This window comes from Rhamphochromis longiceps, linkage group LG22, assembly GCF_057381845.1.
Source record: "Rhamphochromis longiceps isolate RC_006_pf linkage group LG22, R_longiceps_female_GT1.1, whole genome shotgun sequence".
Classification (NCBI taxonomy): Eukaryota; Metazoa; Chordata; class Actinopteri; order Cichliformes; family Cichlidae; genus Rhamphochromis; species Rhamphochromis longiceps.
Window position 1 is genome coordinate 28,185,732 of NC_140577.1, and position 20,937 is coordinate 28,206,668.

A 20,937-nucleotide genomic window follows, 5' to 3' on the forward strand; every position below is an offset into this window, starting at 1 on the left:
AGTTCATTTTTACGTGAACTTCACAGAGTCCTTTTTGCAACCAGAGGAGTCAGCACCCCCTGTCGATATTTGGAAGTAATGGCCAGCTTTTATTTTCAGTCTCTTAATGGCAAGTAAACTGGAGCATTATGGGAAATGTCGGTCACAACTATCAAGATGGGGATCTATGAGTTAAGCTGAGAAAAGATCATTTATAGGATGTTTGAAAATCACAAATTAAGTCAGATTAATGAAGCTGGCATTACCGTGCCGTGATGTTGATGAGTGTAAGCGGACCCAGAGGGTGGAATTTTTGATAAGTGCAATTAAATTACTCCATCTGAATTTAGAAGCAGTGTATGTTTAATTACAGACACATATGAGCATGCTCCAAAGCCCTGAATAGTACATGATGCATGCCTGTAGCAGCTAACCCTGAGCGTGCTTCTGAAACCTGCACAAATGTAACCACGTAGGACTGAGAGCCCGAGTGCAAACAGTGACGGGGAGGCATGCAGATCTGAACTGACAACTCTTGAGATCTGGATACACTTTGGAGCCATTAGGGAAACACGAGGTGATAAACACATCAACAAGGAGGGAAAAGCTGAATAGTGAGAATGAATTAATAGGAGGGGACAGCTCAAGATTGTGAATAAGGCAAGCTTGATAACACCAGGATGATCCTTTCACTCTCAGTAAAATAACAGTAGAAGAAAATGGAGAGGGAGGATTCTTTTGTTGTCGAAAGGCTGATCTGAGGAAGTGCATGAACTTCAATGGGCAGATCGATTTTTTCCATTATAACTATGTTAATTACAAACAATTAAGAATGATTTACCAAATAATGAACATTACTTTTGATAAATCCCAGCAGTTATTTACCTCGCTTTATGACTTTTAATTCAAAAAAAGAAAAAAAAAGATTTAAATTTTCAATGAAACCCCCTTTTTCTTGATTTCCTGTAGGTGATGAATGCAATCCAAGAAGTCCAAGCGCACAGGCCAAACAAACCGATGTACATATCAAATTCTCATTTTGAAATTTTCAGAGAAATGCAACTTAGAAACATCATCTCCCTGACGCCTGTGTCTTGCCATGAGGCTAAGAAATACTTGATTAACTCTGGATGTTCATGTTGATTACCAGCCTGTTTTTAAGGTCCAATTCACATGTGTTTAAATTTCCATCATGTAAATTAGTCAGGATTGAAAATGCATTTTAACATGCAAATGTAAATTTAAGTGTATATTCTTTGTAAAGTATGGAGCAGGATGGCGAGAATTTTTTTTTAAGTTGCACAGGCCTGGGAGCCTTTTTATTCCCATAGCAGGTTATGTCATGTAAAAATCAATGAATACTCCTGGAAACCTGGTAAAACTTCTGCACTTTAACTTTCAAGTTAAAGCGTGACCTTCAGTATTCTCTGCAGCCTTGTGTTTAACAGGCTTTTATTCATTTCCTGGGTAGCTGAGCATGCCTCACAAGGTGAATGCCATTCTGTTTGGGCAAACGGTAAAAAGCTATGGATCCTATTCAGTCGTGACAAACATAGGCATGGAGTCTAAGAGAAGCCCTAAAAGCATTGTTTCATTATTGGAACTTTACTGGCTTTTAAACATTTTGTACAGCATATTTAGATAACAATCTTTGGAATAAAAAAACAAGCCTTTTCATGGCTGAGATGCATATGTATTTTTACACATCAGCATATGTGCCTTGAAGAAACAGCAGTCAGTGTTTCTGTTAAAGTGGGCACATTTCAACAGCAGATCTGTTTGTACGTTACCAAATCTATTGTTAGACTATAGCAGTCTGGCTTCGGGCTAACAATAGAGCAGATGCGGTTACATAGAGACAGATTTCAGTCCTGATAAGTCGTATGATGATAAGGAAATCAACATCTGAACCCCACCACGCAGAGTCAGGCACTCACTCATTGACAAAGCAGACTGAATCACTTCCTAACTTTTAAAAGACACAATCATCTCATAATGGTTCAAAAGATTATTGTGGTGTATAGCAGCTTGGGTATCCTTCTCATAATGCTGGGTCGCTACTCCTCAGTAATAGTAACACTGTGCTTTCAGAGATAATTGCTGAGCTTTGCCACAACCTCCCACAATGAAGTCAGATGGTGCAAGAAACACAAGGAGTGTGATTATTTGACAGGTTTAAAGGATATAACATGGAAAGTTCAACATAACCCACAACAGGCCACAACCACAGACAACTTATAGTATTAATTAAAAACACTACCCATAGCCAATGCGTCCCCTCAGCCTCCTAGAAGACACAACTATGCTAGCAGTTTTTAGAATCCTACGTCACCTTACTATCAAGTTGTTGCATTCACAAGATTTTCAGAAAACTTGACGTCTGACTTTTGGGGTTGAGGTCACTGAGATTCAGATTCGGCTGAGATTTTTTTTTAGTAAATACACCTATGGCATCAATTTTTACCTCATTCACAAACTTAGGTGTTCACGCCATTTGCTCGCCCACACAGCAGGGTAATGACAATACCCCAAAAGCCTTTTACGGCTAAGGGGTAAATACTGACGCAAAGCTGATACAGCCTATTTTTGAAGCTGCATCAGCTATTTTTTGTGAACTTGAAAGAATCAGCTGACATTATCAACTTAAAACCATATTTAGCTATGTTTGGTAGCATGTGGGTACTTCAATTAGCTAATGCTGCAGCCACTCAGTGGTTAGAGATGGCGACATGACAAATTGATTGGGACTGTGTGCAACCAAGTCCGCGACCACTTGAAGTGAGATGCCATCTTTAAAGCGACCCTGATGTATCAGCAATAACATGGAGCTCTTGTTCTTGTTGCTATCAGTCTGCAATTGAATGGGGTCAAGCTGGTAACTACATACCAACATCTGTTTGTGATAATATAGAAATAAACTGATAAAATGATAAATTGTCATTTTACTGCAAAATACAAAATCACCTTGTAACTGAAAGTGGCCCCCAGGCTAACACAGGTTAGGTAACCAGCTGGTTGCTGCAACTACTTTCAATTGATTGACAAACACAATCACAGAGTAACCACGTATTTTTCCTAGTCTCAATTAGGGTGGCCTCAATGAGGCGTCACTGAGCTATAAGAGGCAAGCTAAAACACACAAACCCCGCAGTCAACGTTGAGAGTCAGGAGCGTCAGTTTTAAGCTAACAGCTACTTAATATCTTTGTACATTGCCAATGAAAAAGGATATGTTGTGAGAAAGATTCTCCAGTAAACATGTTTAACATTACAGTTGGAGTCATGTATAGATCAATAGATCTACTGATCTATACAAAAGAACAATATTTACTCTTTCCCAAGATAAATATGCAGCTCCCAAGGTTTCTTGGATGTTATCACCTTAAGAACTTTGCTTGCTGTTTGATGCTTGGCAGATAGATTTCTAGCTAAAGAGCGTTGAGACAAGAGCAGGGCCAGAAAATCAGCCATCCAAAATGCACAAACAAACTTAGCTTAGGGTGATGATGATTCATGATTCTTACTCCAAGTCCCCCGTTTTCTTTTTGTGGTTGTTGTTGTTTTCCCCCATTTTACTTAGTCATATAATCCCAATCAACCAAGGAAGCGGATGATGGAATTCCAGCTTAATGTCACAAAAATATATAAGGTCAGATAGTGAGACAGCTGTATGCATCATTGATTTTGATCTCTTTGGGGGATTTGTTGATAATATGAAACCTTAATATAGCTCAAGGTTATCTGAATGTACTTGAAGAGTACACTGAAGAGAAAACAACTGTTCTTTTTGGACTTTGTTGTTGAGACGTTTCAGTGCTTCCTCCTCTCACCTGTTACTCTGAGAATGCAGTACACCAGAATGATCGTTACCATTATCGAGATCTATCATTACCAGAACACTGATAGGGTTAACCAAATATCTACGCTCACTAAGTGGCATCTGCTTTGCTTCCACTTTCACAGTAAAACCTTTCCAAGCAGCATTTCTGGGGAATGTATCAGCCATAATGGATCATTTTATTTTTTTTTATTTTTGAATGGAAGAAGCAAACAAATTAACTCATTTAATCTTCATGAGCTGCAAGTCAGATCGTTTTTCATCCCCCTCCCACACGCGTTCATATTACTCTGATTTTTCAACCACCACGTCACATGTCACGCTGATGGTCCTCGACTGAATGTTACTCTGTAACAGATGCAGACGGCACGGAGAAACAGCCGCACACGCCATTGCTCTCACCAGACAAACACGGCTGCATATTGTCTTCTGCCACGTGGGGTCATACGATACGGAGGTGATTTGATTCCCGTTGGTCATTGGCTGCTGCTTCTTTTTACGGCATCCCGTATGTGGCCATGCTTGGCTTCCAGGTGTTCCTTACTGCATGTGGCAGTATGTGCAGGCCATTTCTCTGTCAACAGTGCCATGTTTATCTACGACAGGGACAAAGAGACACAAATTGCACTACTATCTGTGTAATAATAGAAAGTGTGTTCCATAACTTCTATTTGTGAAATATCCTTTGCAATAGGTTCTTCTGTAGGTCTGATGAACAAAAAAATACCATGTACCATATTCCTTACAGGAGATTATAGCCCATCTTGCTGGTAATCATGTGGTTTGAGGCCACTGACGTCCTCTGTTGCAATTTTGAAACTGATGTCTGTACAGTGCTCTCTGGTGTGGCTCTCTTTTCAACATTTAGAGAAGAGATCGTTGAGATTTGTTCAGAGTGCAATGAACATTTTACATAATATTTTACATTTGTATGTTTTCTTTTGTCTTTCTTTCCTTTTTTTTTGGTGAGTGTGTGTGCATGATTTGGTGTGGGTGACTCACTGGGTTTGAACAGCCTGGGTGAAGCCATAACACACTTGAATAAAAATGATGAGCCTCCTTCTGAAAGCCTCTGTCTTCTTGTAAGTGCTTAACATCTCCAACTTTGAAGTCATTTTACCAAAATCCAAGAAGAGTTTTTCATTTCGAGAACAAAATCCAGTCCGGGGAGTTTCATTGTTACATATTCATTAAACAGCTGCAGGCAAGTTTATCAAACTCATTTGTGATCAGTTTTTCTCAAAATTTATAACATGTTGTTGATTTATCTTTTAAGAGAAAGTTTAGAGAAGGTTCTAAGCCAGAAGCAACCAAAGTATTTGGTTAAAAAAAAATTAAGAATTAAAACTATGAAGAGAGAGGTCTTAAGTACTTGGGTGGTCAGGCAAGGATCAGAGCAAATCTCAGCTGCAGGAGAAAATAAATGATAATTGTATGCAAACCAAATCACCATGCCCGTGCTTAAAATATTTAAGTTTTACTTTATTTCCGTAAGTGTCCATGTTAAAGGGATTATATTAACCTATTGAGAAATATGCTCATTCAGTTTCTTCCTGATGAGATTATTGATATCACTTCCAGGACTGCTTAAAGCTGAATAATAGCTTAATTTATTATAAAAACTAAAACCATGGGGAAAAACTAGCCGTCCAAATTTGTGCATTTTAGAAAACAAATGAGTAGAAACAAAGATACTTAGCAAGAATATTTAAGGTTATGTGCTTTTTTATTGAGATTTAGAGGTGTTCCAAGGTCAGCTTTGCATAGAGCCTAACTGGCTATTTGACATTGTTTCCAGTTCCTATGACAAGAAAGCAAAAAAGGACACTGCAATGAAAAGATGATGGTAATTTCCATTCTTCATTTATTCATGTTTGGTGGTATGGTTTTGCTTTAGGTTAGACACATGTGAGGGACCAAGCAGCAAAAGCATAGAAGACACAGGAAACATGTCTTCAGAAATGGGCTTTTAAAATTTTTTTTAACCCCCACAATAAGTTCAGAAAGACAAAGTTCAAAATATAATTAGTAGACCCATAAGAGAGGTCAACTAAATATAACTCTAATAAAAAAGTAACTTCCAGAAGCTTAAACAAACAAAGTAGACACAACTTAACTGGCAACCTAGCCTAAACACAAAGACACAGGAGGGTCACCTTTGTAGTGGTTTGGCCAAACCATTTACACACAATAGGGGGAAACAAAAACAAACACCAATCCTAACTAAGCACAAAATAACATAACTATTCTAAAAAACCCCTGTTTCTAACAAGCACTTGGTTGGTCCGAAACAAACCAGGATAATATAACAGAAACATTTGGTTCTATGTGATTACTGGCTAGTTTCTGTTGGCAGCCTAGATGCTGCATCCTGGACCAGTTGACAACCAAGAGAGGACTGAGAAATACAAAAGACAAGTATGTGTCTTGTCAAGACGGGAGAAAATTGAAGTGCGCACTCAAATTTCCAGTTTCAAAATTCAGACAGCAGTCAAAAATAACACCAAGATTCTTTATAGAGAACAAAAGCCTCAGTTTTATCAGAGTTGAGTTCGAGGAAATTTAAACACTTCCAATTAGTGATAGCATAAAAACATGAGCTGAGGTAGGAGAAGCTGTTGAGATGGTAGGAAATGGTAGGAAATTCCTTTAAAACTGTAAAGTATATCACCCAAAGACAACACATATATAGGAAACAGAATGGTGTCCAAGGACTGAGCCTTGAGGGACTCCACAAAGGAGAAGTCACATTTGTTTAAATATAAATTCTGAACTGTCTGTTAGATAAGTACGATGAAAACTATTTAAGAGCCAGAGACGCCTGGGACTTAACCTTTTAGTAAGTTTAGTCCTCTGCACATGACACAGTAATAAGGTACAGCTTGTAAGCATTCAATTTTATGTTATGAAGGATTTCTGGTAGTCGCCACCTTCTTCTCTGTGAGTGGCTCATGTGGTGCAGCTGGATGTTTAGTAGGTGGGAGAATGAACAAACATCCCTTTTTATCCTCTTCCCACACCGTAGTAATTATACTGTCAGCCCTGAACGTCAGGCAACACAGAGGGCGACACAATAAGAACAGTGGCAGAGGGGCGTTGAGGCCTTCTCTTGGCGGTAAGCCTGTAATTTTGCATCTCAAATAATCATGTAAGCAGAGCCAAGTTGTTCTGCAGTGGTACCAACTCCACCACACCAATAATATGATGCAATAAGCAGGTGCTGACATTTCGTTTTTAGGGGAGGGATGCAAGAGAACAAGACAATGGAGAACAGGAGATTTTTTTTTAAAAAAAGATGATTGAGTCTGTCTGTACATTTGATGGTTCAACTAATCTCACACAAGTCTCATCCATTTAGGAAAAGTCTGCTTCTAAATACAGTGAATGAGGCTGATGTCGGAGCAATAGAGCTAAAATTTAAACCAAGCTGCAAAAGGAGGGTGATTACGATCTGCAAATATTCCTGCAGGCAGCACACAGCACATCATTGTCTTGTCTTGATTGTCTCAAGATATTTAGACTGAAAAAGAGAAGAATTACGTGTGAAGTGAAGAGAAATGGGATTAAAGTGTAATTCCAGTGAAGATTGATAATATAGCAGACATGTCTACACAGCACCTTCAGCGCCCCTTTCTTAAGGTAATGCAAAGGTTACAAATCATGCAGTAAATTTCATTTTCTTTTACATTTCCTTTTGTTTTTTGTAATCAGTGAAGTTAAATTGATATTTTTTTTGTGGGCGGGCTTTATTTAAAGTATTACACTGGATTTTAAACCACATACATTTACGCGATAGAATTAAACACATGACAACACCCACTCATTTTAATTCTGAATTTTGAAGCCTCAACGTTAGCATTTTGACCTCCCCACATGTTGCTTTAGTGGAGTAAATGGGACAAATAATGGGACAAGGGGCTGGATTAGTATGTTAAATTGGGAGACAGCTAGCAGGCTTGATTAGCTAGCTATATCCATAAACTGTAGAGCGATTATTACACAGACACAAACTTCTTATTAGAGATGAGTTACAGATTAACACAATACCAGACTTTCACTCAGCAAAACTGAAACTAAAACTTGTTGGACAGTCTACAAGGGATTGCCACAGTGGGTCGCTCCACATGTTGGATTTAGGAGAATTTTACAAAGGATGCTTTTCCTGATCATTTCATTAAGAAGGGCTACAAAAATAAAGGTTGCTCGGTCCATTTCAGTGACTCTCTGGAGTGAAGTGGAGGCAGCCTGAAGTGAACATCAGAGGAATTTCAGCTTTGGCCACATATCCACACCACAGCCAGCTGAATTCAGTTAACAAAAACATCTGTTCTTTGCCCACCTTATTTTAAATCCCACAATGTGTTGTGTGAACTGCAGATGATGTAATAGTATCACCAAAAGGAACCGTCTTACATTGGTAAGTAAATGTGTGACTCTTCAAACCAGATGATCTGTCATACGTTCAGTCTGATATATATATCACCAAATAGCTTTATATGAATATAAAGCTGTTTGCGCCGCAGCATTATTAGTTTCTTATAACGACATAGGGGTAAGGTCAAAAGTCTGGAGAATTTTTTTTATGAAAATCTATTAATTGGGTGAGTTGCAAAGTGAATTGGAGCTATGATCACATCAGATAAATGTCCTAAGAAACTGACGAGGTTAGAAATAAGCATTTAAAAGTTTGCCTTCTTCAGAGGATCTCCTTGCAGACTTTTAGCACTCTAGTTGTCAATGCAATACGTCCCTTTTCACTGTTGACAATGAGACTGTGGCTTCATGGATACGTTGCTACATGTTAATGATGTTGCCAGTTGAGAACCTGTAAGGGATTCATGCTTAGTTCTGTCTCCTACTTCTCTTTCTGCATTGGTTAAAGGCATTTAGCTTCTAAGAAGGGACTAGTATAAAGTAATATCATACAATTTTTATGTTTTAGGTCATGTCCGCTGAGTTATATCCTTTGTTTCTTTTAAACAAATGAAGATGACTCTGTTTTTGTAATTGCTCACGCTCCGGACATTCAGCTAGCCTGACGACTTCTTTAATCAGCAGAACAGTTCTCAGCTGTGCTAACATAATTGTAAAAGGGTTTTTCTAATGATCGATCAGCCTTTTACCCTGATAAACTTGCATTAGGTAACACAATGTTCCACTGGATTTTCAGCAACCAAAAACTCCATGGCTGCTGTACATTTGTGCCAATATTCCATTAAAAATGATCAATGATTAAAGGAGACTGAATGCATCTGCATGTAAAAACATGAAAACATTAAAAGCAAGATCATTTCTTAGTGAACCCAAACAGTTTGTGACAGTGCATATGAGATGAAAACAAAATGAAATTAATAATTCAAGCAGAATCACCATTCAGGTGCTCAGTTTTTAGGAAACTTGGACAGACGTTTTTACATTCCAGAGAGGTTCTGTGAATTTAGCCTGCGTCAGTGTCACCTTTATCTTCATGTAACGCGAGGCTGTGTGATGTTCAGCTCAATCGGTTACGAATTGTCACAGAACTCCCTGTTTGCTCCAGCTGTATGTATGCGGCATAATATTGTGAGTATTCAGAGATTTTCCAGATAGTAATGTGTTAAGTGTTGGAATCTTAAAATGCAAAGCAGCTCTTTTATAATGTGTGCAAATGGAAACTTACTGTTATTTAGGAGGAAAACATGGTTTGTTTTATGATTATATTAATATTTGATAAGTTAGAATCAAATTTCTGCAGGTCTCTTGCAGCTCACAGCTGGCCCTGTTATGTATGCAACAGTGAGGTCACAGTACTCTTCAAAGGTTGTCTCTGGCACCATCTGGTGGTCAGTGAAAAATGAAAATAACTGCTACTTTTCAGTCATAATTTGAGCAGAAAGGTGCTACTCATTTTTTATTAGCGTAAAATCCTGCTGGGGGGAATGAAAACAAACAAGAAGAACTCAGAGTGAGTGTGGACACTGGCTGCTAAGCTGGAGATCAGCAGAGATCACTGTGCCTTATTGTGACCCTAATCTGTATAATGACATTAAGGCTGCTAAAATCCATTGCAACTATAGTGGCACTGCCTTCACCCGGGTGGCACGGTCCAACGGAGCAGGGACAACAAGAACGCTCCTCTCTGCGAGATATGATTCAACAAAAGTTCAAGCAAGAGATGTTTGCTAAACCTGTGAGTATCCTTACACTGATTCTCATCAGTGACTTGTTATCTATGAGAAAGTCAACGTGCATGTGCAGATGTAGTCATGTTTTACAGTTATGTCTTAGATCACCTTCTAATAATGCATAAATAATAAGCAATGGCTTTACAGTAACTGTCCAGATGAAACAACGAAAAAAAACTTCCAAAAAACCAAAAGTTTATTTATTCAAATTATGTGATCGGCAAAAACTGAAAGTAGACCAATCAACTAAGTTTCATTTGATCAGATTTCATTAAATTGAACATTTTACATGGAAAAATTATATGTCATTGAATTAGTTAAAGTAAGCCTTTTTGTTTCTTTTGAGTGTAGTTGGTCGAGCAGGCACTATTTCCAGTATAATCTGTTGCTTCTCATTCTATGTTTCTTTAATTCATTAATAATTAAAAAAAAATCCCAAGCTAAGACGTGTGAACTGTACTAGCTTATTTATTTCTGGTGTGCAGTAATAACCCAGCAGCATAAGCGTGTGATGTGAGTGTAATAAACTTTTAAAAAGCCTTAGGAATGAGGAACTTTTGAAGTTAAGAATGAAAACAGAAAATATTTATCTTACTGGATGTGTTGAGAGACAGTTTTGTCTGTTGCATTTATTTAATTTAGTTATATGTGCAGATATGATCAAAGTAAAGTCATCAACAGTTCTTCTGTCATATAAAGAGCAATTTTCCCTTCATGTGCTAAAAAAATATTTTAATAAGATTCACTGTACACAGTAAAACTGTATATAAAAAACTGTATAGATCTAAAGACGGAATCATTCCGTGTATCACAAACTTCCTGATTTTCCATCTGAATATTCATCTCACGGCCTTTTGTTGTTCTCCCAGCCTTCAGGCTTGTGGCCACTGTTCTAAAGGACACTGTGCAGCATTTGAAAAACAAATGTGTTAACATTTCATTACATTTCCATGCTGATCACAGTGACAGCACCATTAAGTGTATTTATGACCACAGCCAACGCTCACTGCAAAGTAGGGATCTGTATTGATGACTTTCTAAATTTAAAACAGCCAATGCTGTAAGTAAGCAAATAGTTCCTCAGTTTATTATAGATGTTCAAGTTGGCAGTTGTAAATATTAATCAGTCGTTAATAAATAGATCCGAATCCAGGTGTTCAGTTATTTTCCAGAATGGCTTGAGCCTAACAGTTCCTCGAAACAGCCATCCTAATGAGCTTTTAAGAGCTACAGAGATACCTGGCTCTCCCAGTTACTGCCCATATTAACATTAATGAGCATCCTAACATCCACCGAGACATCAGAGACCCGGTTGGAGTTAGAACATGTTTCAGCCACATACCAAACAAGCATATTTTGTGATTTTCTTCTTAGAAAACAGCTGAAAATTCAGTTTAAAGAAGGGTATGGGTTAGCCTAACTGCGGAAATGATTTATCATCCTTAGAGTAACGCAACTGCCATCAAACGTCTTCTTAAAAAGTTGTTTTTCAAAATTCTAACTGGTAGAAGTCACATTATTTTTTATTGTATGATTCATCTGAGTCAATAACGTGTCTTTTGTTCATGGTGTTTTGCAGCAAGAAGAAATGTTGACTATTCAAGCTAAAAATACCACGTTGCATCGGAATGGTCAAAACTTGAGACCAGCTGCTAAAAAGGGCCGCAACTCCAAGACACCGGGCCATGAAAGGGAGGCAGCGGGTCACCTTGTGACCTCCTTGCCTACCGAGGAAGGCTTGCCACAGCTGGACTTGTTAGCTCTCAAGTCTCCGAAGCCTGACGTAGAAAACCAGACTGAGATTCAAGCCCTCAGACGACCCCTGAAACTTGCCCCGCTGGAGCTGCCAGAGAAGGTGAAGGAGGCTCAGAAGGAAAAGCTTAAGTTTATCCACCAAGAACCCAACCCAGCCTCTTGTAAGCTGGATGGGACCCATACGAGGAAGGCAAAATCATGCATGAGGCAAAGACTGGTAAAAGCAGAGGCATTTCCTTCTGCTTCCATTGCACCAGTCAAAGCCCAGCAGCAAAATCAATCAGCAAGGCCACAGCTGACGCGTGCCAACCCCATAGAGCAGGATGGACACAAGCATCTGGAGGATGTGGTGTGTCGAGGTACCCCAGCTCCTCTGTGCAGCAAACCTAACCCTCCCTCATTTTTCCCTCAAATTAAAGCTCAGGCTGCATGTGGCAGAGAGGCGGCGTGCCACATCCCTGGCAACTTCCAGGAGGAGACAGGTTGGAGGCGGCTAAGGCTGCCTAGAGCACAATGCCTAGAAGAGGATCAGTGCAATTCAAACACGTCAACACTAGGATTATCAGCAGATGAGCGCAAGCTGGTCCAAGGTGTCCAAGGTAAAGGGCAGCGGGGAGAGAGGCTTCTTCGAGGACAGCCACATGTTGGGAAAGGCATCAAACAGCCGCCTGCACCTGCAGCCTCCTGGGAGAATGGAAGTGCCAGGAAGAGCCACGAGGAGGATGGCAGTAAGCAAGCTGCACTCTGAACCGACAGTCAGCTGAAGGTGGAAGCAGAGAACAGGAACTTGATAGTCTGAAGCCAAGTGCTGCTAACTGCAGATTAATGAGGAAAAAAGCCTTGATCGCAAAGCATAACAATGCAGTCCCTCTGGAATGTCTCTAATAAAATAGGATGATGTCATCATAAAGCACACACATGCAGAGGACTGGTATAGACTGGAATGTACTCCAACTGGAAACCTGATTTCTAGTATTTTAAGCAGGAATGTACAACATAATGATTACTCTTCGGCAGTGCTTATTTATTTATTTTTTATTAACTCAAATGTCTCCAGTGTGAAAATAGCTCCTTATGAAATCTCGGGGGTGTATTGTACATGCTGTTGGCACAAAGACCCAGATCAAGATTTTTTTGTGGCCCAAAAACAGAAAATGCAATGAAAAAAACCTGGTTTATGATCAGATGTGTAGATAGGTCGGGAGCGCATTTGTTTTGTTAAATTATCATTCTTTCTGATTTGTTAAAGCAATTCTGCTTTTCTAAGCAGAATTAATTCGACCTATAGGCAGCTACAGGAGTTTCTGAATGCCAGCTGAGTTTTTTGTTGTTGTTTGATCACACTCCTCCACCCTGGAAGTGCTTTAATGTGGCTTTTGGAAACGAGCCAGGCAGGTAACATTAGAGATGTAACTCACCCCAAAGTATGAACCCGTGAGCTCACTGTCATTACTGCCATTATATACTGTCTGCTTTATTCATTAAATTATCTTTGGTAACTAAGTGCTATGTTTGCTCTAGAAATAAAAAGGAGACTGTGGATCCAAAACTTCTTTCCACTGCCCCCAAGTGGTCAGAAACAGCAGTTACTGAAAGATTTACTGCAGTGAAAATCTGCTGCTTGGAGTCAGCGTCTTATAAACACCAAAGGAAAAGCTTCAAAAGCTTTTTCAGGGTTATAGTCTATGCCAACTGTGACCTCTGGCCAGGAATAAACAATAAAAGCCACTAAACAAGAAAAGTAAAACTTTTCAAGCCAAACCTGCAACAAAATCAATGATATAACTGTTTGCAGTGTTTTTCCACTCATTAAAAATCTGCATATGCAGTGCTGTCTCTTGTGGACCCCACTAATAAGAAAAAACAAAGCACAAACAACATGTTTGTATATTAAGAAGTTAACCTCTCTAGTAAAGAACCTTCTACACATCACATCAGACTTTCTAGTAAAAGTCCTTGTTTCAGTGCGATCTTCAGTATGTTTTGGTTTCTTTCACTTCCGCAGCTATTACATTTTATTGCTATTTCTCTTGTTTTATTGAACATCCATTGTGTTCTGTTTGTCTTTGCACCATTTTTCTATTTGCCAGTTTTTCTTAAGCTGCAGTGTGTTTGACCTCTGAGGGCAGTCTAAGTACAACACTACACAAGTCAACAATGACAAGAACTAATTTCACAGACTCTACTGAAGGGCGGCCCTCAAGAGTGATACCCTGGAACAGTAAGAAGTTTTATGGTACAGAAAGTAGCTGTCTTTGTCATTCAGGTTCAGTGGCAGATGCCATTGAGGTGTTTTGAAACCAGTGTGGCTCACAGACGGACTGAAAACGACTCTCAGCTCTCTGAAACTGTGACCCCTGTAAACACTGCTAGTGATTTTATAGCCCTAGTTGCGGGTTTCAGGTCATACTGATTAAATAATTAATTTCTGAAAGGGAGATTTGTCTCCAAAGCGCTTGCTGATGGGGCATCATGGAGATTATTCTGGTTTTCTCTGTTTTCTTTGTAATATTGTAGGATCTTTATCTTACAATGTAAAGCACACTGAGGCAACTGTTGTTGTGATTTGCTGCTAAATAAATAAAATTTAATTGAACTGAATTGAATTATCCCCAGTATGCTAATCACAAGTTGTTAGCTGGAGAGCGTTCAGGTTCACAATCTGATTCAACATTTGTTTGGATTGTAAAACATGATCCATCTTTTATACTGTCTTTGGTCTGTATATAGTCTTGTCTGTGGGAAAAAGCAGGCAGGGACCAGAAAACTGGAATAAACATAAGGACAAAACACATGATTTGTTCCTTCATACTTTTGAGTTCTTTTCCACCAATCATCTGACTAAAAACTCAGTTATTCAAGGACTGAGATGCTCTCTGTTCTGTCATCAAAAAATGTCTCTGAACAAGTCTCGACATCATGGAGGAGATTGCCATCTTTGAGAATGGACAGAGACGAGTCTGCACCAGGAAAAGTTCGGGCAAAAAGATGCTTTTCAAGGGAGTCATGAGAAATATACAGAGAGCTCATGTGAACCTCCTAGCTTCAAAAGATGAGGAGCTGAAGTCGAAGAGAGCCTGGGATATTCTATAAGTGAATCTAAACTGGAATGTGGGTAATTCAACAGAAAACATGCATAAAGTGCCGGAGAACTCCAATACTTTTATGATGACAGTAGGACAGCTGTGAGCTCTCACAGACAGGAAGATGTCACAAATCTGTGAATCACTGGAATTGGCCTGACATGTAACAGTGGTTACTGATGTCTACCTGATCTGGTCGACATAATTTCAGCACAACAGGTCTCCTCTCAAATGTACGGAAGACGATTAGGGCCACCAGAAGAAAAAGTGGGCACGTCTTTTTTTTCTTTTCCAGAATTCTGAGAAAAAAATCAGAATTCTGAGATTAAAGTCATAATAATAAATCCTGCCAGTTATTTTGAATCTTTTACCTAAATAAATAAGGAAAGAGCCATAACTTTATTTTCACTTCTCACTGGAAAACATGAGTGTGAATGGTTGTATATTTCTGTGTCTTAGCACTGCAATAGGATGGCAGCTTGTTCAGGGTGTGGCCTTTTTCAGGACTTATAGATGCTCACTGGAACATGAAAACTGCTTGTATGGAATCACTAGTCAAATATTAAAAGAATTCAATGTCATACTAAATTGTGTGACGATAGTTTTGCGATGTTGTGATGTGATGTTGAAGAACTCTTAAGTACCGTACATGCTACTCTTAAGTAATGTGGCATAAACCAAGCTATGTTGTTCAGGTCAGCTGGTTTCTCACAGAAAAGACTCAAAACTTTTCTTTTTCCAAATAATTACACACATTTACAATAATTTGATTACACAGCAGTGGAGAGTAGACTTTATCAAAATGGTAAATGGCCTGTATTTGTATAGCGCTTTTCTAGTCCGTAAGGACCCCAAAGCGCTTTACACAACCTGTCATAATGCATTGAGTTTTTCCTTTCCAGTCACCTTTCTCACTCACTATGTATTAACCAGAGGTGTGGACTCGAGTCACATGACTTGGACTCGAGTCATTAATTTTATGACTTTAGACTTGACTTGAAAAAATGTTCTAAGACTTGTGACTTGACTTGGACTTTTACACCAATGACTTGGGACTTGAATTGGACTTGAACCGGTTTACTTGAAAAGACTTGATATTTTACCCCAAATATAAAATTTAACATGCATATTATATAGAGATTGAAAATGTGACGTCATTCACGGGTAGAACCGCAAAGGATTCTGGGAACTCGTGGCAAGCGGTACTAGCGCACGCAGGCTTTCAATTAAAATCAGTTATACAGCGATAAAAAGAAACACAAAAATGTCAAGAAGCCGTTGTATGATTAACTGCAATAGCCGGTCGCATGACAGCCACGGGAAGCCGACGGGTAAAGAGATCGGTTGTTATCGGATTACGTCGTTGAAGAGAAATTGTTCGAGCCATGTTTCCGAAGTAACAAAGACGCGACGGATGGCCTGGATTGCAGCCATTCAAAGACCAAATATAACGTCCCAGAACACTCCAGCTCACAGGTTAGTCTGCTCCAAGCATTTACACGAAGGTCAGTGTTTTTTAGTAGTTAATACGTCATTTTCATAACATAATTAGTGATATAGGTTACAAGCAAGTCTGGCGCTGAACAGAAATTGTCGCGCTATGCTCCTTTATTTATTGTGCATAAATAGTGAATTGTCCTGACACAATATTGCGTTTCGCTTCTGTTATTATGGTACATTGACAAAAACATACTTTTATTCACAGGATAAAACAGGTTTTTTGTATCACTAATTCCCCAGTGCGATTACAGACTGCGGTAAAGTGAGCCGTCATTTGTGAGCCGCGGTCAAGCCAGCCGCCTCCTATCCGCGCGGTGATTACAGCATACAATATTGTTGTCACTGCTACATTTCTGTAACGCTACCAGAAATTATTTCCACTACTAATTAATTACCATTGAGCTCAAAGGTCCTATTAATAAACGGTTAAGGAATGTGTATTTATGACGACAATTTGTGAGACTGGTAAACTTATGATACGTACGATGGTCTTTCGTTCTACACGGTGCATTTCAAGGTCCTGCACCCATCCGTCGGTAAACTGTACCTGGGCTTGTTGCAGTGACCTGAAGTTACTAAACTTCATGAGTGTATGCACTCACTCCAAGAACCGTATAATTATAAATATGCATATAAATATGCTAAGATGAGATAGCTGACTTCATCTAACTAGCAAATGTTGTCCAGGCTACGTTGGTGATACAGTTTTTTTTAATGTGTATGATATTTTTGTCATGCGATTTTAAAGCCGGTCCTACAACCGCATCCAAGAATAACATGCAGCTTATCTCAGAACTGTCGGTGAAAATTATTCTTGGAGCTAGGTTTAATTGAGCTGCATTTTAAAGAGGTGCAATTTCACAATTTGTGTATATTTTCTAAGTTCACTATTTTGTCATGTGTTGAGAAAAACACAGATTTTAAAATTACATGGTCTAATATTTACATTTAGCATAACTGCAACATTATTTTTTCGTTTTTTTTTTTTTAAAGACTCGAAAGGACTTGAAATTCAAAGTTTCAGACTTGTGACTTGACTCGGACTTTTACACCAGTGACTTGAGACTCGACTCTGACTTGCCTGACATTACTTGAGACTTGACTTGAGACTTGAGGATAAAGACTTGAGACTTACTTGAGACTTGCAAAACAATGACTTGGTCCCACCTCTGGTATTAACAGACCTCTCTGCATTGAATCATATCTGCTATTGACCTCTGTCTCTCTTCCACAGCATGTCTTTTATCCTGTCTTCCTTCTCTCACCCCAACCAGTCGCAGCAGATGGCCCCGCCCCTCCCTGAGCCTGGTTCTGCCGGAGGTTTCTTCCTGTTAAAAGGGAGTTTTTCCTTCCCACTGTCGCCAAAGTGCTTGCTCATAGGGGGTCATATGATTGTTGGGTTTTTCTCTGTATCTATGAAGCGCCTTGAGGCGACTTTTGTTGTGATTTGGCGCTATATAAATAAAATTGAATTGAATAGGCCAAATGAACATGATACTTTCACTAAGATAAAATGGTAAAATATGTGAGAAATTCATTCTTAAAGATTGTCTGCTCGACCACTAACTCTCAGACAAAAACTGGAAGCACATTGTGAGAGTAAGCCTGTATCAGTAAGCCTGGCTGTCGGTTGCATGACAGATGGCTTTCTCCAACACTACATGATGCCTTCAGCCTCTCACTCACCAAACATGCTGGTCAACTCTTTAGCCCTCTCACACAAGGCGACAGACGGTTTCTCAGACTGACACCATCACTCATCGTGTGCATCTGCCCTGAATCGTCAGCCTACTTCATCCACTTCACACTGAGCCTATACATAGCCCGGCCTGTGCTCACTTGCCTCAGCTACAAAGACACTGTAAATAGGGCTCAGTGGAATGGCTAATGTTGTTGTCCATGACATTCAAATACTGACTTTGGAGCATTAAGGTGCCTTGACTGCGCCGCACAAGATTTGGCTGTATTCTAAGGTGGCGTAAAAGCATGTGGAGACAACTGCACGAAACATGACGTGTGGCATGACCACAGTGTTGTGTGGTCACTGTCGAGGAGCATGACCACGCATGATAAAGACATCACTGTACAGAGAAATGTGAATCACAGCAGTCTTCTACTACTGTAAATCAAAGCCTTTCTAAAACTTCAGAATAGTTGATGTGATTTCATATTTAAAAAAAAAAAACGAGAAGGAAACTTTTTATGTATTTAAAGGCTCATGGCCCAGCAGCAATAACTCTACAAGTGCCTGGAGCCCACACTGAATCACCGGTCTGTCAAATCAGAGCACAGGCACAGTTATCTATCAAATGGGATTGGATGGTTGGTAAAAAAAATGTGTTTGGTCCAAGTGGCAGCCTCTAGGGCTGAAAAAATGAAACCAATGATAAATGAAAAAAACAAAACAACAAAAAAACAAAACTGTAGTTCTTTCATAGTCCTCTCGAGTACTGAGTGATTTTGTTGTTGTAATTCTTCCATTCCTATACTGGTGAGACTTAAAGTCATGGTAGTAGTGGTGGACATTTTGATTGACAGGTATGCCAACAGAGAGAGGTAAGTGGACTGGTTCTTATATAGTACTCTATTTGAGCAGTGAAATCACTTTATTCAACATGCCTCTTTCACAGATGCACTTTTCCTAATGAATGCATCAGGAGCAATTCGGTATCTTGTCCGATGATACATTATCATGCAAACTAGAGCAGCCAGAGATCGAACCATCAACCTTCTCATTTGTACATGATCTGGTGACTTTTGGGAGCTTTGGGTGGTTGGAGACGAGTTCTGGATGCTGTACTGCCCGGGCCACTTCCGGCTGTTTGATTGTCGCTAAGTGGCTCGTATAAGACTGATAAGAAATGACGAGTTAAATAGTTATTGAGCGCTTAACACATTCATTAGACTGACCTAAATGAACAAAACTGGTAACTACCAAAAACATTTTTTATGTTTCTGTAAAGGTTAATCCAACACTACATGTAAAAACTCTTTAATCAAAAGGAATTTAATAAAGCTAAAATAGAAATATTGCTGATATCTACATTTTCAAATGTATCATTTGAACAGAAAGAAACAGATTTTTTAAAATTATATACTAGTTCCATATGTTACAAAGTTACTTTTAGTGGTTGTATGCTGTGCTCAATTAATTTGAGGCTTCTCAGAGAAGTGTACTAGTGCTGGCTCAAATTTGGGTGTACAAACTTCAACTTATGTGATTGGCCTGATAAATAACAGTATAATGTTCAGTTTTAAAGAAGTCTCGACAGATTTCTGAAAATCTTTGTGTTTTCTTGTTTTTATGTCAAGTGGTTTAATACATTTGTTAATGTATTGTAATGTACAACTTTGACTGAGGTGAAATTTTAAAAGACAGTATAGCAAATGCTGGATCTGCCTTCCATTCTGTATCTGAAAGCTCTTTGCCTTTCTTCACACACAACTCACAGATTTCTGTTGTCAGGTCCATAACCTTTCTAAAACTTTGCAATGTGCTCTCCACAAATTAAGCACATGGCTTTACCTCTGACTTCAGTGAAGTGACTTAAATGTTTTGTGAGAAGAAAGGCAAAGAGCTTTCAGATACAGAATGGAAGGCAGACCTTGCTGTTGCTGTACTGTCTTTTGAATTTTCACCTCAATCATTGACGTTAATCCATTTGTTCAAGCACAGATTAACCTTTTCTCACTAAAGAAGGAACAAGAACTAAAGATGAAGTAACTTCAAGTGAAAATGCAATACCAAGTTGAATAAAGTTGAAAGTCTTTGAAAGTTTGTGAAAGCATACACATTTTATTCAGAACTGCTTTTGCGAATGTTGCTGTAATATGATAGAATGTTGGCATTTTTACCACAAATATTTTGTCTTCTCATTCCTTAATTGCAACATCTACGCTTACCAGTAACAGTTTATAAAGAGATAAAATTAATGTTGAGTAGAATTGATTTCAGCTTAGCGGTCCTGATTTCTGATGTGGCCCCTTGGGGAAATGAATTGCCCACACCTGCACTGTACTTTTATACACAGCCCATCCATCCAATTATCCATCCATTTTCTTCTGCTGATTCAAACATGAATAAATCTTTCATCCTATCTGAGGAAACTTGGGATGTCACAAAAAGGAAGCACTAAAACATCCCAAGGAAAGAAAAAAAAAACATTAAAAACATTAAATTGGGAGAAAAAAACATGAGAAACCATAAAGTCAAGGAGATATATCAATTTGGATACAAGTATATATTTCATATGATAAAAATGTATATTAAATGAAATGTGTGCGGTCTGACATGAGTGTAAACCAAGAAAAACAGCATAACATATAGATCACAGAGCTTTACTATAAGCCAGTGCAAGGACAGCCATTCAACACAAAGCTGAAAGCACAAGTGTTCTGTAATCATTTCCCCAACTTAAATACAGCCTTTTTCTAAAAGTGTGTTGCTGGTAGAAGGCAATAAGGCCCAGCCCACCGCCAGCCCCAGGGCGGCTCCGTTGTGGCTATAACAGTGGCAACGGCTGGACAGTTGAGGTGGTTGCCAAGAAGCCATGCCTCTACTTTAAGGGCAACACCTCAGATGGGTGCAGCTACGGAGGACAGAGAGAGAGAGAGAGGCA

General features: G+C 39.0%; 1 protein-coding gene across 1 annotated transcript; it reads left to right on the plus strand.

The window, feature by feature from the left end:
* Positions 1-9,943: 9,943 nt before the first annotated feature.
* LOC146644255 (uncharacterized) lies at positions 9,944-12,618 on the plus strand. The gene is made up of 2 exons (XM_085395142.1): positions 9,944-9,985; positions 11,560-12,618. The coding sequence occupies exons 1-2, from the start codon at positions 9,944-9,946 to the stop codon at positions 12,481-12,483; spliced, it is 966 nt and encodes a 321-aa protein (XP_085251268.1). The 3' UTR covers positions 12,484-12,618.
* Positions 12,619-20,937: the final 8,319 nt, after the last annotated feature.